This window comes from Boeremia exigua, assembly GCF_020726555.1.
Source record: "Boeremia exigua strain MPI-SDFR-AT-0100 chromosome Unknown C7974scaffold_11, whole genome shotgun sequence".
NCBI classification, from domain to species: domain Eukaryota; kingdom Fungi; phylum Ascomycota; class Dothideomycetes; order Pleosporales; family Didymellaceae; genus Boeremia; species Boeremia exigua.
Window position 1 is genome coordinate 944,672 of NW_025763528.1, and position 14,196 is coordinate 958,867.

The window sequence follows — 14,196 nt, forward strand, 5'->3', positions numbered from 1 at the left end:
TCACCAGGTCACTTTTCTTCCCGGTTCTCCCTGCCGACGCCCCCAGAGCTTCCCCGACACCTGAGCCTTGTCTTCGCTTGCCAAGTCTTCTTCCCTTACTGGATGGCTTGTGAGCGCAGCATTCCGGCTCATCGCAGTAGGCATGTCATAGAACGACTTGGTAGCCGAGTCCTTCCTGGGCTGCATCTGTGCCGTCTGATACGGCTTGGCCGTGTGAGGCAGGTATTCTCGGTCCTTCAGACTGCCCCAGTCCCCTGTTGTAGCCGTTGGAAGTAAGGACAGTGACAGAGACTTGGTAACAGGCACCCGACTTTGTGCAGTACGCAATTGATTTCCGCCCTTCGTCGGTTCAGGTGAGTCTGTGGATGTCTTGGACAGGAAGAAGCTGGATATGGACCGCTTGATCTGCTTCTTGTTCCGTGATTCAGACTCAGCATAGCGAAAGGAGAGAGGCTGCAACGGTGGTGTACGGCTGGATGCCGTGTTCATGTAAAGTTCGCCGTACACTTTATTCCCTCTCGATCTGGAACCAATGGACATGAAGCGCCGCAACTTTGTCGGTTTGTGCTCTGGTTGCCGACCGCTGATATGATCGTGATCGAGTTCGTGGATTGGCTTGCTGTCGCTGGATCCGTCGAGGTTCATGGCGGCGAAGTGTGTAAAAGCGTACAGAGACTAGGGTACCTGCGAAGCTTGAAGTAGACGGTCACGCAGCCATGGCCGAGGGAGTCTCACTCAACTGCATACAAGTGCTCACATGCTCTTGCCTGCCGCTAGGGTGATTACAACAAGTCGGTTTGAAGAGGAATGAACAATTCGACTAATGGATGAGTAGGCAGCAACGACTGCGACCACCATTAGTAGCTGAACTGATGCATGGAATCGTGGTGCAATAAATGTTGGCGGAAAGACTACAGGCGTGGCTGTTAGAAGGAATGCACAGAAGGTAGTACAAGGGACAAGTTTGAATGAGCCGTAAGACGGGCATTCGGTCACGCACTCCGGGTATACTGCATCCTAACAGCACCGAAGAGCGTGTTTGCAGATTTAAAAGATCCAGCATAGCGCGACAGAGAAGTGTCAAGAATTCGCTCGCTTCATACATCGCAAGGAGCATTACCGAGCGATACCGGTAAATAGTCGTTGCTATACCCCTGTTTATCTGCGCATGATGCTCGGCCGCTCGTCGGGGCCGGTAGGATATAGTGAGAACTAGGTTCCCTACATATAGTCGGGAGAAGTCAAGTTGAGCACGATCGTCTATTAAGGCAAGGGATCTTTCTTGTTCCCCCGTTCAATCGCCCAAGAATGGTGAGGAACCTCGCATGGTCGTATTGCGACATTGGCGAGTATACGAAAGGAACGTCGCATCCATACCTGCATGGTAGGTTGTATCGATCTATGCTCGTAAGCAGCATACCCCGCTTCTCGAAAATAAGTGCACGTGTCAGCACGAGTGTGGAGGTATCGTTTCATTCAGGAGCAGGTCCCAGTTCGTTGATTTCCTGGTTATCATGTCTCCTCGTACATCCTCCCCAGTCACAGCGCCTCGCAGCACCAGACTAACACATCCATGCCCTCATGGTGACCATGTGAAAAGCCGATCCAGTCGTGAAGAACTCCGGAACCGAAGGAAATGCCAACGCGCCACTTCTCCCCAAAGCAAGCGCTTATCGCAGGCGGCGGGCCTCGCGTTCGGACTCGAGCAGGCAGAGGATGTCGTTCTCACGGACTGTGCAATGTTAGTCGTACTGGTTGCCGATGGTTGGACAGGGGAGGCTGCGTACCAGCGCCCTTGACGTTGCGGATGATGGAACGGGTCTGGTCGTCCATGAACTCGACACGGCACTGGGTGACACCACCACGGGAGCCTATATCGGTGTTAGCCTGCGTTTTGCATTTCCTGATGTCCTGAGCTGCGCAATGCATTCGCTCTCCGCCTCCTCTTCGCGCGCTGCCTCAATGCGGGGATCGCGTACCGGTTCGGCCAAGGACACGAGTGACCTTGACGAGCTTGACGGGGGCCTTAGCGGTATCCATTGTGTATGATTGTGTGTTCGACGGGAGACGGTCGTTCGGTGTGGATTTGCGCGGCGGGTGGGAATGAGTTGCAGTTGTAAATTGATTTTCGCTACTGTGCGCAGCCCGTGCGCTTTCCTTAGCCTGATCGCGCCTCCCCGACGCTCGGCTTGGCTCGAGATGTCACGTGGGCGAACCCCACCATTACATAGAAAACTCAAGATCTGAATACACAGGTACCGTAGAGTGCGCAACAGGGTGCTTGTACGCACGAGACAGATATGGATTGGACCGAGCGTTTTGATCACGCGTCCATCCTCGCCTGTGCATGTGCAATATCAATTAATACGTTGTTCGATACTCAGATTATCTAGGGCACTTCAGGAGTGATGTAACTTGTGTCGCAACGACCGTACTTTTATCCACCCATCAGATCTCAGGCGGGTCATGGATGTAGGGGGACTAGTACGGACGTCATATGAGGAGATTTGTCCTCCAAAGTAAGACTTCGCTGAAGCAGATCGAGGCTTCTCATGTCGCAACCGAGACCTCTTTGACGAAGCATCATGAGCCTTGCACCTCGTTGCAATCACCAGATCTCTGAGAGATCTTCGCTTGCGGTCTTTGATAGGCCGAGTCGAGGACGGCAAGTCGTCATCAATCAATGTCCTGGCTCGAGCTTCTCCTTCTGCTCTCTTCTGCTCTTCACATTCAGACACGCTCTACATTGTGGTCAGCATCTGGTCAGCGTCATCTGGTGGTTGACCACAGGTGAGCGTACCTCAACTGGGTCAGGGAATGCATCCCGCACTCGCTGCAACCAGATCCCGCTTGCACCAAACGCAGGATCCATAAGGTAGTTATGCTCAGCTCCCTCAACAACTTGGCTTCTGTATTGATAAGCATTTCGGAGCGGTAGATAGCTCGAGCATTGATCTACTTTTTCAATAGGCGCCAGTGTCGACTGGTGTGTCATCCAGCAGCTGTCGAACCATACCTTACCCTTCTCACCAACCATAGCATCTGTCTGCGCATGAAACGTGTCAATAGTCCATGCCCTACCGAGCCCATCAATATCATCTTCTTCGGAGATCATCTTCGAGATCAGCGGTACGGCGTAGTCGAAGTCTGACCAGTAGACACTTGAGCACCATGCGATGGAGTGAGGCTTTCGCAAGAACAGTTGCACATCTGCTGAAATACCATCCATGCACTCGGCAAATAGAAATGATGCAATGTGACTCCGGAGCTCCTCCACAACAGCGTCGTCATCCAACGACAATTCGGCTGGACTATCGTGAGAGAGAAGCGACGTGCCCCGTGTTCGCATGGCCAGACACGCTGGTGTCAACGGAATTGGGGCCAGAGCTGGTTCTGGCCCTGGATTCGAGTTGCAGCGATGCATCGAATATCGAATTCCTTGCATGAAATTACCCCCCAGTCCAGCAAGAGGCGTGGCATTGTCGTTTACAAACCTAACTACTGACACAAATTTACCCAAGAGAGGCGCAGGAAGCAGTTCAGCTGCCCGGAGCTGAGATATTTTAGAGTTTGAGTGATGCTGAGAGAACGTATGATGTCAGCAGACTGTTCATCAGTGGTGTAATTGCACAGCTTGAAGTTCAAGCGATGTCCGACGGTGTGACAGTATACGTACGACCCACGGGGCGAAGAAGCACACATAAGGAGTTCCTGGATGTAGAAGATACGGATAGGTGAGCAGTGTGTTAAGCAGGTAGACGTCGCCGCCGCTGTGACTCGCAAGAGAGACGTGGGTGATGTTCAGATGAGCGAGCAGTAGTGGAACCATTTCTGTCAATATTAGCACGACACAGGTCAACGCATGCATACGATGACCGACCGAGCCAGGTCTGTATGCGCTTGTCCAAATCCACAGATTGGCTGCCTCCGATTCCAGGTCTGTCCGGGTGAATGATCCTGACCTTGTACTCCTTGGCCATCTGATCAAGGAGAGAGTAACAGAACCGAGTGCCCATTAGCGCGCCGCAAAACAGGACTACCGCATTGCTATCAGGATCACCATAATCTGCATATGATACTCGGTATGGCGCGTGCCTGCCCGTGTCGAGATTTGGTGGAAGCACATAGCTTTTGTGGAAACGAATATCGCAGAGGAAGTCGAGTACAGACACGCTAGGCTTGGAGAACGATAGACGGCCACAGTTCACATGGCTGATGACGAAACGCCAATGAAATGGTTAGGGAGAAGAATGATCTGCGGTGGGCTGACAGGCGCAACAAGTGTGGTCGGCAACAAACGACCGGTGGAGAATACGGAAAGAGCAGCCACACAGGGTGAGAGTGAGGAGCAGCCTCCGGTGTAATGGAAAGGTACACATTCCGACACGTATCGTCGTCAACGGGGCAGCTTCTCACGGTGGACATGCACGGCGCTACGTTTCCAATGCTCTCTTAGGCTGTCTTCACCACAAAGGTCACTGCGCGTTGGGAAAATGCCGCACGAACACGGCTCCTCGAGTACCGGTCTGTAAGTAGAGCGCCTATCAATCACCTCCTGAGAGACGGTGCCGCCTGCCACTTGAACAAAAACGTGGATGTTCCCTGGCAAGTTTTCTTAAATACTGAAGCTGACGCGTGTGCGGTATCCGTAGTCGTTGGCAGTTCACCGATCTCAAGCCCCGCGCGGGCGGGGCAAGTCGGTGCTCGCGTGTCGTTCAGGGCCTCTCGAACGGTTCTTGCGCTGACCAAGGACGGAAGGCGCTGGTGCCAGAGTCGTAGCCGAGGCTGTGTCCAGAGAGACGGTGAGCAGTCGTGTGCATGAATTTGTGGTGTGAGGGTTCCTGAAGTCGAGTGGCGCCTTATCTCTGGCCAAGGCAAGACAAGCTCACGGGTTCCAATTCGCTGCAGCCCGCGTCGTTTGTCTCATAACCTTGAACCTCCACGATCCACGAGCGCGCGACCACACAGCGAATGCTGGCCTGGCATGTGAGATTGCGTGCAGCGTTGCTCTTCCCCACACCGAGTTGATTCGGCCCGCCTTACATTCGTCTCCGATCTCCAAACCTTGCTTGGAACTCGCCGTAAGGCCAAGTGAACGTCATCCCGCCAACGTCCCCCGTCGCCAGCTTCAAGCTCTCGCGTGTCTCTGTCTTCTGCATGAGCCTTTTGTAGCCCGCGACTGCCCAGCGTAGTAGCCACCCCCTTCTTAGCCTCGATTGGCGAGTTCAGTGAGGAAACAGCGATAGACGATCCAACCCCCGTTGGCCGTCGGGCTGCATGACTTACTGTATGTCCTTGTGACGCTTGCTATCGCCCAGCAACACCACCACGCCGACCCAAATCCCACTCGCTGGCCGCGCCACGCCCGACGGTATCCCAGCTCGCACAGGCTCTGAGACACTGCCGCGAGCCGTTTGGGCACCACCGGCCCGCCTTATAATTACCCCGGCGCGTGCCGCCTGACCGTCACACTCAACCTCGCTCGCTACCTCTGAGCATCCTCCGCCCACTTCGCCATGGGCAACAGCCAGGGCAAAGAGTCGCAGCCACCCTCTCGAGGCGGCCACGTCCGTCGGTCGAGTGCCCAAGCCGCCGCCACCTCGCCGACAGGCCTCTCCGGGCCGAGCGGATCGTCGCACGACAGATCAGGCAGTGGTGTTGGGCTGTACAGTGCAAGGAGTGGCAGGGGAAGCAGGCATGATCTGTCCTTCCTCGGCATTGGCGGGAGTAGTGGTACCGCCGAGCGCGACCCTGCTCTCGAGCCACGACGCGAGACAAAGGCTGAGCGCGAGGCCCGTAAGCTGGAGAAGGAGCGCGTAATCAGGGCACAAGAGCGCGAGCGCAGTATTAAGGAGGAGGGGGTCGATGGTGCGTTCTTGGTCACACTCGGGACCTACACTGGACCTGAGGACTTCAGCAAACCAACAGTGCGACAGCTACAGGTATGCGCCGGCCTCTCATCGATTCTCAACGCACATAAATTGACATCTGATAGATCGAGCGGCGCCTGGCGCCCTTCTGGAAGGGCATCGACGATCACTCCGATACTTGGACCGAACACCAGCTCGTGGCCATAGCCAACGGCCTTCCACTGCCTGCTCCGGACGATATCCCACCAGAAGAGCCACCCCGGCCGATCAACCACCTCAGCCCGCAATGGAACCCTCGCTCTTCGGACTCTAATATCAACAACCTCACGGTTCCAATGGGTGCTCGCTCCATGTCACAGAATTCTGATCGTTCCGGTACCCTCTCGCCGGCCCACCCCGCCTTCTCTCTCCCTGCCCCGGTCTCCCCAATCTCCCAGAGTACACAAAACGCAACTTCTTCGTCCCCGTTTTTCCGTGGACGGGCCAAAACACTGGCGTCTCTTGCCACTGGCTCGCGCAATGCCTCCCAGACCGATATGGCACCTCAGGAACTGCAGCTACCGAATGATCCCTATGTTAACGGACAGCGAGTAGAGGTTTTCTTATATAAGAATGCTGCAGAATGTCCCATCTGCTTCCTGTACTATCCGCCGTACCTGAACAAGACCAGGTGCTGCGACCAGCCCATATGCTCCGAGTGCTTTGTACAGATCAAACGGCCTGATCCTCATCCGCCTGAGCATCATGGAGAAGAGCCTGCTCAGACCGATGAGCCGCAAGAAGAGATTCAGTTGGTATCAGAACCTGCTGCCTGTCCGTTCTGCGTACAGCCAGAGTTTGGTGTTACATACGAGCCGCCACCATTCAGGCGAGGCTTGATCTACGCACATCAGAGTCAGAGTATGCACAGTGCAACTTCAGCCATGTCATCTAGTACCTCAGTCAATTCTTCGGGTCTCGCATCTCCTGGAGGCCGAAGGAGAGCCACTTCGCTCGCAGTAAACGATAAGACGGTTGTCACGACAGACATGGTGCGCCCAGACTGGGCGAAGAAGCTCGCTGACGCGAAGTCGCATGCTCTCCGAAGGGCTGCTGCCGCGACAGCCCTACACAACGCCGCTTACATGATGGGTAACATCCAGCAACAGGAAGCCCGTGGATTTAGTCTCGGGAGACGTAGACGGAACATGTTCGGCACCGATAGTGGTGCCAGTAGCGGGCAAGGCACGCCGCGAAGAGAAGGCGAAGGAACGTCAGGTCGCGGAGAAAATGCAAACGACTTGTTCCCGGGGAGGCAAAGCTCGAGACGTACAGGGGGAGGAAACAGACTCGACGATCTCGAAGAGCTCATGATGATGGAAGCCATTCGCCTCAGTCTGGCAGCAGAGGAGGAGCGGAAGAGGAGAGATGAGAAAGACGCCGCCAAAGAAGCTAAGAAAGAAGGAAAGAAGAAGGCAAAGGAGAATAAAAAGGTTGCGAAAGCACAACGCAACATCGGCAGTGGCTTCCATCCTGTCGACGTGGATGGACTGGACGACACCACAGGTGGTTCGTCTGCAGCAGGCAAGGGCAAGGCTGTGGACCGATCAGGCGGATCTGTCGGCTTCAACCCGATAAGTGAGCCAACATCGACCATTAACGCGCCATCCTCGGAGTCTCTGAAGGAGGATGCACGAAGGCACTTGGAGGATAGCCGCGCACAGATCCAAGGAAGCAACTCAGGCAATCTGGCGCCGTCCGATGCCCTGCAAGGAGACTCGCCTTCCCACCGATCTATATTGCGGAACTTATCCAACGACTCCTCCTCCGCTTCTTCGTACTCAGACTCCATCCAGGATACAGCACGTGACGAAGGTCACACTCATCTTGCCCCAGGCTCCTCGTATGAACCAAGTCCTAGCGCATCGGGCCTCAATATTAGTCGCGACGAGACACCGCCTGGGGCATTGTCCGGAACAGAGCCCATGTTTAACTTCAGCGCCCTCCAAGAGACCCTCAGCCACGAGGATGACAAGATCGACAATGGCCCCCAGTACATCGAGAATGTCGGCGAGTCAAAGCCCGTTCCTGAGCAAGATCCGCGTGATGGTGCAGGGTCGTCTTCGAGTCCAGCCCTTCAGCATTCAGATCCTTCGGAGCCTCTGGCTGAGAGTACGGTAACATTAAAGGCGTCCGAATACTCTAGCGCCTCCAAAACCGACGTAGATGATGAGATCGAGCCCGCGCCACTGGTACAACCGGTGTCCGGGAGTCACTCGTACGATCAAAAGCACATTGGGGAAGTCGGGATGCTAGACAACAACCGTCTCCATCAACCCACTCAGTAAACAGCCTTTTGTTTTTGACCAGTTATATCTTATCAAACTGCATTTCAAACCGGCGTTAACAAGGCCATAGGCAAGCGGTCCGAGTGGTTATCGGCGGCTTCTTTCTCCTCTTCGGCATCGTTGTTGCCGTGCTCGCCATCTCATTTTTGAACTTACACTTCTCATCTCGACCCATTTTTTCCTTCTGTCTGGGGTGCTTCAACTAGGGTCCTAGAGTCTGAACTAGCGTGCGGGAAGGATGAAATCAACTGATCGAAAGCTCATACGTGGAGAGTAGTGCATGATGTTATGTGTAGATGAATAGGTGATCTGTACACGGAGGTACACTTTGATAGTGCTTAGTTGAATCTACAGTAAATTACCCATCACATGTGGGACACCCATGGACGTATACTCGTAACAATCATGTAGTTTCGAGAAAGATCTCTGTCAGCTTTCTGACCAGACTCACACGGCAACCCAGCTTCCGATAATGCTGATGCCTACCTGAAGCCGTTCATAGCCGGTCTCACATCCACAGTGCCCAGCCATTCCCGTTTTCGTTCCCGAGCTTGGCTTTGCTGTTCGTACTGATTCTTTCAAGGCCCCCAAAGCGTCTTCCAGCGTCCTGTACATGATCCAATGCGGAAGTGGCTGTTCCTGTTTAAGCGAGCAGTCGGCTACGTTTCAGTGTCGATCAGCAGCCCAGCCTCATTCTCTGCCATAGAAGCCCTTGGGCTGCGCGCCTAGTGGCTGAGGCTTCATTGATTCATCTCATAGTCTCCAAGTATCGGTATGGCTGTCTGACATGCTTGCCGTCGATACGCGTCCTTGCTCGACTATTGCGGACTCCAAGTCTGCCTCGTGGTGGGTGCCAGCCCCACTCACGATCCTGCCAGCCCTATGCATTGTTGGTCGGTTCTTCTCCATGGTACAGCGGCTGACTCAAAACATCTTGCTCCGAAAGTCTTTGTAGAGTAGTACTGCAGCGGGTTGTTGCTTGGCGAACAGCTGCGAGGCAACATCCATTGAGGTGCGCAGTAGTACAGTCGGTCGCCCAGGGCTGAGCAGGTCGAGCAGTGTGAGTGCCCAGCATGTGAGTTGGATGATGAGAAGGATGGCGATGCACACACGGAACGCATCGGTTTTGGCCATGGTGAAGGGAGTATGCGAGTAATATTCAATCAAGAATGGATTTCTTCAACGTGTTTTATTCTGGACGCGAAATGATGTGGAGATCAGAACAAAGTGGACACGGGGACTATGGGGTTGTACCACAGCTAAGATGAACGCCTTAATATACTTTAATGTGAGTGGGATTGCCATGCAGTCCCATGGTTCCGTTTAAATTAGAGCCGGGAACATCTCCATTGCCGCCGTCAAACCCACAAACGTACATATAGCGGTCACGTTCCCAGCCTTACTGAGTGGCTGGCAGCCAATGTCACGTTAGGTTTGTTGCGTGTTGGCAGGATCTATGTGTGAACATGCGTTGTGGTCGAGTGGCGGCGATGCGGCGGTGTGAAGTGTGTGTTGTTCTGGGGTCGGCTTGCTTCCGCGGCTGGGCCCAGGCTCGTTCAGGCTAGGGGAAAGGCTGGGAGAGCACGTCTGCATGCGCGGTGATCTCTGCAATTCCGACACCGAGTGATGATGCGCCTGGTGCGATGCGAGCACGGAGTTGGGTATCACGGGGTTCGACTCGGGTAAGTGCTGCAATCAGGAAGACGCTGGTCGCGTCGGCACCTAGAAGACCCTGCGTGCCAAGGTCGTTTGCTAGATTTGGAACGCTGCAAATCTCTGTCTACCGACGGAAGGATTTCAGAATAGAACTCAATTCCTGCTTACAAACGTCAAGGAAGAGACTACCGGCGAGTTTATCCGCTTGAGCTGCCCACGTAGCTAATGCTGTATAGTTGCGCCGTGCTGAGAGAAGCAGCCTTGGTGAATGCCTCGAGTGTGAGCAGTTGTAGTCAAGTGGATACTCTTATGCTACCCGATCTTCCTTCAAGCTGTGTGAAATTATTAGAAAAAAAAAACCGAAACCCAGGAGGCTCAAGGAAAATAGTTGTTGTTGATACGAGGCGTTTTTTATGGAAGCTTTATGGTCGCGCCGTGCCGAAAGGAACAGCCCCAGTGAATCTGCTTTGAGTGTGGACGGTAGTAATCAGGCGCACACTGTTCGCTTCGCAGTTTCCATGTCGATCAATCTTACCATTAGGCCGCCCATGTAAACCAGTTAGTCTTCAAACGGAAGACTTGGTGTGGATACACGAGGCGTTCTCGGTGGAACCCTTCAACCCAGGCAGCCATTTTGGAACATGATCTTAGAGTACCTATGGGATTGAATTGCAGGATGAGATGTCCAGAAACAACAATTACAATCTGCTGCGATGCTTTAAGTATTGTGTTCAACGCCTACAGCTACCCAGCCTACAACATCCAGTTCTCTGTGCATGCAGCAATTCTACAAACCGACAATCAATTCCGTTGTGGTTGTCGAACAAAGCCAGTTACTCTTCGTTTGGATCACTCTACCTCGAAACATCAGTATTAATCTCTCCAGTCCACTGAGCATAGAGCAAGTGTAGGAGAACAACTGTCGATGGTTGAAGGCCGCGCCTCGCTGCATAGACTTCGACATGAACAGTACTCCTCGATATCGCGACAACGAAGAAGACCCGATCGAAGACCAGCTAGAGCTGTCGGCTCATGATATGTCGACCACACACCCTCAGTGGTATCGTAGCGGTCCTCAAAGGCTCTGGCATGGGTGTCTGAATTACTGGCCCTCCAGCAAGAGCCCAATGGACCGCAAGAGGCGAAGGCTACTGTGCAGAAGAGTAATGATCTTCATCGTCGTTACAACAATATTGGGCGTTATCTCAGCACTGTTAGTGATCTCGAAACTTCATATCATGGCCTGTGATTAACAACGACACAGTGTTTACCTTGCGTTAGTCAGTGCGCTTCTACGAAGACTTAATCCACCACCAGGCCGCAGTGGTCTACACCACATCATCGACCACTGGAGAGAACCAGATGATAGTGGTACACATATATATGAATGGAGAGACGACTTCAGCCGAGATATCGTCCCAAAGAACTGCCACTCTCACAACGATTACTGGCGTTCTGTTCCTCTCTACAATGCCCTAGCAGCAGGGTGCATTGGCATCGAGGCTGATATATGGCTGGCAGATGACAATGAGCTCCTCGTCAGTCACTCATGGGCTTCGACGACATTGCACCGAACACTTCGATCCCTTTACCTCGATCCACTTGCCAATGTTCTTGACAAGCGCAACGCTACGGCTGCCTCTGAGGACAGAAAGGAAGTCGGGGTCTTTGACGCCGATCCAACAGTATCCACCATCTTGCTTATTGATTTCAAGAACGACGAATTCAAAACATGGCCAGTCCTTCTTGAACAACTCCGGCCGTTCCAGGACAGGGATTGGCTCACATACTATGACGGTTCGGTTCTACACCAAGGTCCACTCACCATTGTAGGGACAGGGAGCACGCCATTCGAGCTTGTCCAGCAGAACTCCACAAATCGCATCATCTTCTTTGACGCGCCATTACTCTCCATATCAGACGAGCAGTACAACACAACAAATTCGTACTATGCTAGCGTAGAAATGAAGAAGGCGATCGGCTCCATCTGGTTCAACAAACTGTCGGCGAAGCAAGTCGATAAGCTCACGGAGCAGATACGTGCTGCCGACGCAAAAGGGCTGAAGAGCAGATATTGGGGCGAGCCACGATGGCCCATCAGTCTGAGGGATAAAGTGTGGTTCAAACTGACTGAGCTGGGTGTTGGCATGCTGAATGTTGACGATCTGGTAAGCGCTACGAGATGGAATTGGAATTGGTGTATCATAGCTGGACTACGACTCTGTGGGAATAGCTGAGCATGGCTCCAGTAGTTAAACCCATTTCTCGGAGTGCGGGGGAACTTGGCCACAGTTGAAAAAATACATTTATTGGCAAGCCAGCAATCATAAGCACTTTCTCTTTGTTTCGAGATGGGCCTGGAAGGCTGGTCAGATTCTGCACGGCAAGTAGTTCGACTTGGGTCGACTCCAACGACTTAAGTTGCACTCGAAGGCTGCGAAGAAGTGAGACGCAGACACCAGTAATTAACTCATCATATGGCGTAGCCGGGAGCTCTTCCACTAAACCCAGTTCATGCCTTGTACATAGTGCATGATGGCGTAGTCTTCAACTCCTCGCTGACTCACGAAGCTTGCGTATGTCCGCTTTGAACATATCTGGCAACGCTAGACAACAATTTTCTTCATGTCCCACTCCATGAGCAATATACGACGCTCATCGCAACTAGCAGATAGTCGAGAGCACATTTCTTGCACAACGCACTGTAGGTAGATCTCAATTGACGATCGTAAGGCAACCCGAGTCACTGAGTCGTGGTGGCAATCCGAAGATCCGGTTCGTTACCAAGTATCCTCTGCCTCGGTCATGCTCTGTAACTCCTATTGCTCGTCTGAGGATAAGTTGTTTTGGATGGGGCCTCCGAAGGCTGCGGATATGTTGGGCGGTACTGAAGACGGCAGCTTGGCTGCGTATGCCGTGACGTTCACATTGTAGCTGTCCGAGGTCTAATGTTCTCCAAGTGGAAACCTGTGGAGTAACGGTGGGGAATCAACACAAGGAATCCTTGGAAACACATCGGCCAAATGAGCATCTGGCGAGTTCGCAATATGCCGAATAAGGAATCGAGGTTCGTGCACTACCCTCGCTGCTTGCATCGTCACCGCGATCTGTCTTCATTGTGTAAGCTATCAATAGCCTCGGTGTCGTCATTAAGGGCAATCGCACTTGCGATGAAAACATTTTGGTACTGCGGGTGTGGCTGCCTAAAATAGAAAGCATGGAAGTCGAGCTCCCCCTTGGATTGGCCGGCTATGTATGCACGCCACGCAGTGTTTTGCCGGGCGCCCCTCCGGGAGTGGGAGGACGCGGCGCCATCGAACGGCCCAGCAAACGGCCACCAAAAGCGCAGATACTGAAATCGGAGGCATGGCCGACCATGCGAGATGTTGAGAGCACAGGGTGCGTGGCGGTTCGATCTGTGGCAATTTTGGTGCGACCTGGGAAGGGTTGTGGTCCGTTCGCTGCCTCATATCAAAGCCTGGAAGTTTCAGACAGCTTATCAGCGGCGGAGAGCCTGTTCGTGCGAACGATCGAATATCTTGCATGGTGATGTGACACGTCGACGGGTCGATGTCTGATCCCGCATTACGAGAGGCTCATCATTGCGGAGCAAGATGCACATCGAATCTCCACAGCCAGAGAGAACGTCCCAACATCAGGTCCAACAGCAAAAGCTTATTGACAAGTACTCTCGGGCAGACGAATCCAGATCGGATCAACTCAGGGATCGATCGTCGGCATTTGAGTGGGTCTTGGCTCTTGTGTGATGCACAAGTTGAAGTTTTTCTTGGTAGACAAGCTGTCAGTGGAGCAACGGCGTCGTTCGTAATGATTCCAGCTCCACGCGCAGCCCAGCTGTTGAACTTGCAAAGAGGCGGCTCAGCGATCAGCGACGTAGGCGTTCCCCTTCGAGTTTGGCGACGCCAACCGGGATCACCATGATTCGCCTGAACGGCAATAAGCGCGTTTTAGAATCCGGCCCTGCTGCAGGGGAGAGCAAGCCACAGGCCAGGATCTGGGGACCAACGACGCGGTGCTTTTGAACACACTCATCCTCCTGAATAAATTCTCTGCTTCACTCGCTCGTTCATGTGCCTCTTTTGCGCAATTGTATATATCTAGTGTCTAGAGAGCTGGGCCCTCGTCTTCTCGTTTCGTTGTTTCCTTTGCTGCGCTAAGAATCGACGGCCGGCCTTCGCTTCAACAGCCATCGTCGTCATCGGTCGTTTCCACAGGACCGCCTCCAGTCGCGCAAAGCATCGTGCTCGACGCACATTCCACTGCGACTCTCCCTTCTATTGTTTTTCGGCCACAAATACCGGGGCCTGTTTCACTCAGCCAGA

At 53.4% G+C, this 14,196-nt stretch overlaps 5 protein-coding genes across 5 annotated transcripts; 2 read left to right on the top strand and 3 right to left on the bottom strand.

The window, feature by feature from the left end:
* On the bottom strand, nucleotides 1-645 carry C7974DRAFT_379488 (uncharacterized protein; the record flags this gene model as incomplete). Its single annotated transcript, XM_046140467.1, has 1 exon — nucleotides 1-645. One exon carries the CDS (start codon nucleotides 643-645, stop codon nucleotides 1-3), a length of 645 nt encoding a protein of 214 aa, XP_045993412.1.
* Nucleotides 646-1,670: 1,025 nt separating this feature from the next.
* C7974DRAFT_416736 (ribosomal protein S28e) lies at nucleotides 1,671-2,040 on the bottom strand (the record flags this gene model as incomplete). Its single annotated transcript, XM_046144014.1, has 3 exons — nucleotides 1,671-1,732; nucleotides 1,788-1,871; nucleotides 1,980-2,040. The coding sequence occupies 3 exons, from the start codon at nucleotides 2,038-2,040 to the stop codon at nucleotides 1,671-1,673; spliced, it is 207 nt and encodes a 68-aa protein (XP_045993413.1).
* A 712-nt stretch (nucleotides 2,041-2,752) lies between these two features.
* C7974DRAFT_318663 (uncharacterized protein) lies at nucleotides 2,753-4,172 on the bottom strand (the record flags this gene model as incomplete). Its single annotated transcript, XM_046138663.1, has 3 exons — nucleotides 2,753-3,580; nucleotides 3,677-3,831; nucleotides 3,881-4,172. Coding segments are annotated over 3 exons (1,275 nt in total), but the record flags the coding sequence as incomplete, so codon positions are not given.
* A 1,344-nt stretch (nucleotides 4,173-5,516) lies between these two features.
* C7974DRAFT_318874 (protein SIP5) lies at nucleotides 5,517-8,197 on the top strand (the record flags this gene model as incomplete). The annotated part of the gene is made up of 2 exons (XM_046138676.1): nucleotides 5,517-5,942; nucleotides 5,996-8,197. The coding sequence occupies 2 exons, from the start codon at nucleotides 5,517-5,519 to the stop codon at nucleotides 8,195-8,197; spliced, it is 2,628 nt and encodes an 875-aa protein (XP_045993415.1).
* Nucleotides 8,198-10,805: 2,608 nt separating this feature from the next.
* C7974DRAFT_342858 (PLC-like phosphodiesterase) lies at nucleotides 10,806-12,090 on the top strand (the record flags this gene model as incomplete). The annotated part of the gene is made up of 2 exons (XM_046139305.1): nucleotides 10,806-11,066; nucleotides 11,118-12,090. Exons 1-2 carry the CDS (start codon nucleotides 10,816-10,818, stop codon nucleotides 12,088-12,090), a joined length of 1,224 nt encoding a protein of 407 aa, XP_045993416.1. The 5' UTR covers nucleotides 10,806-10,815.
* Nucleotides 12,091-14,196: the final 2,106 nt, after the last annotated feature.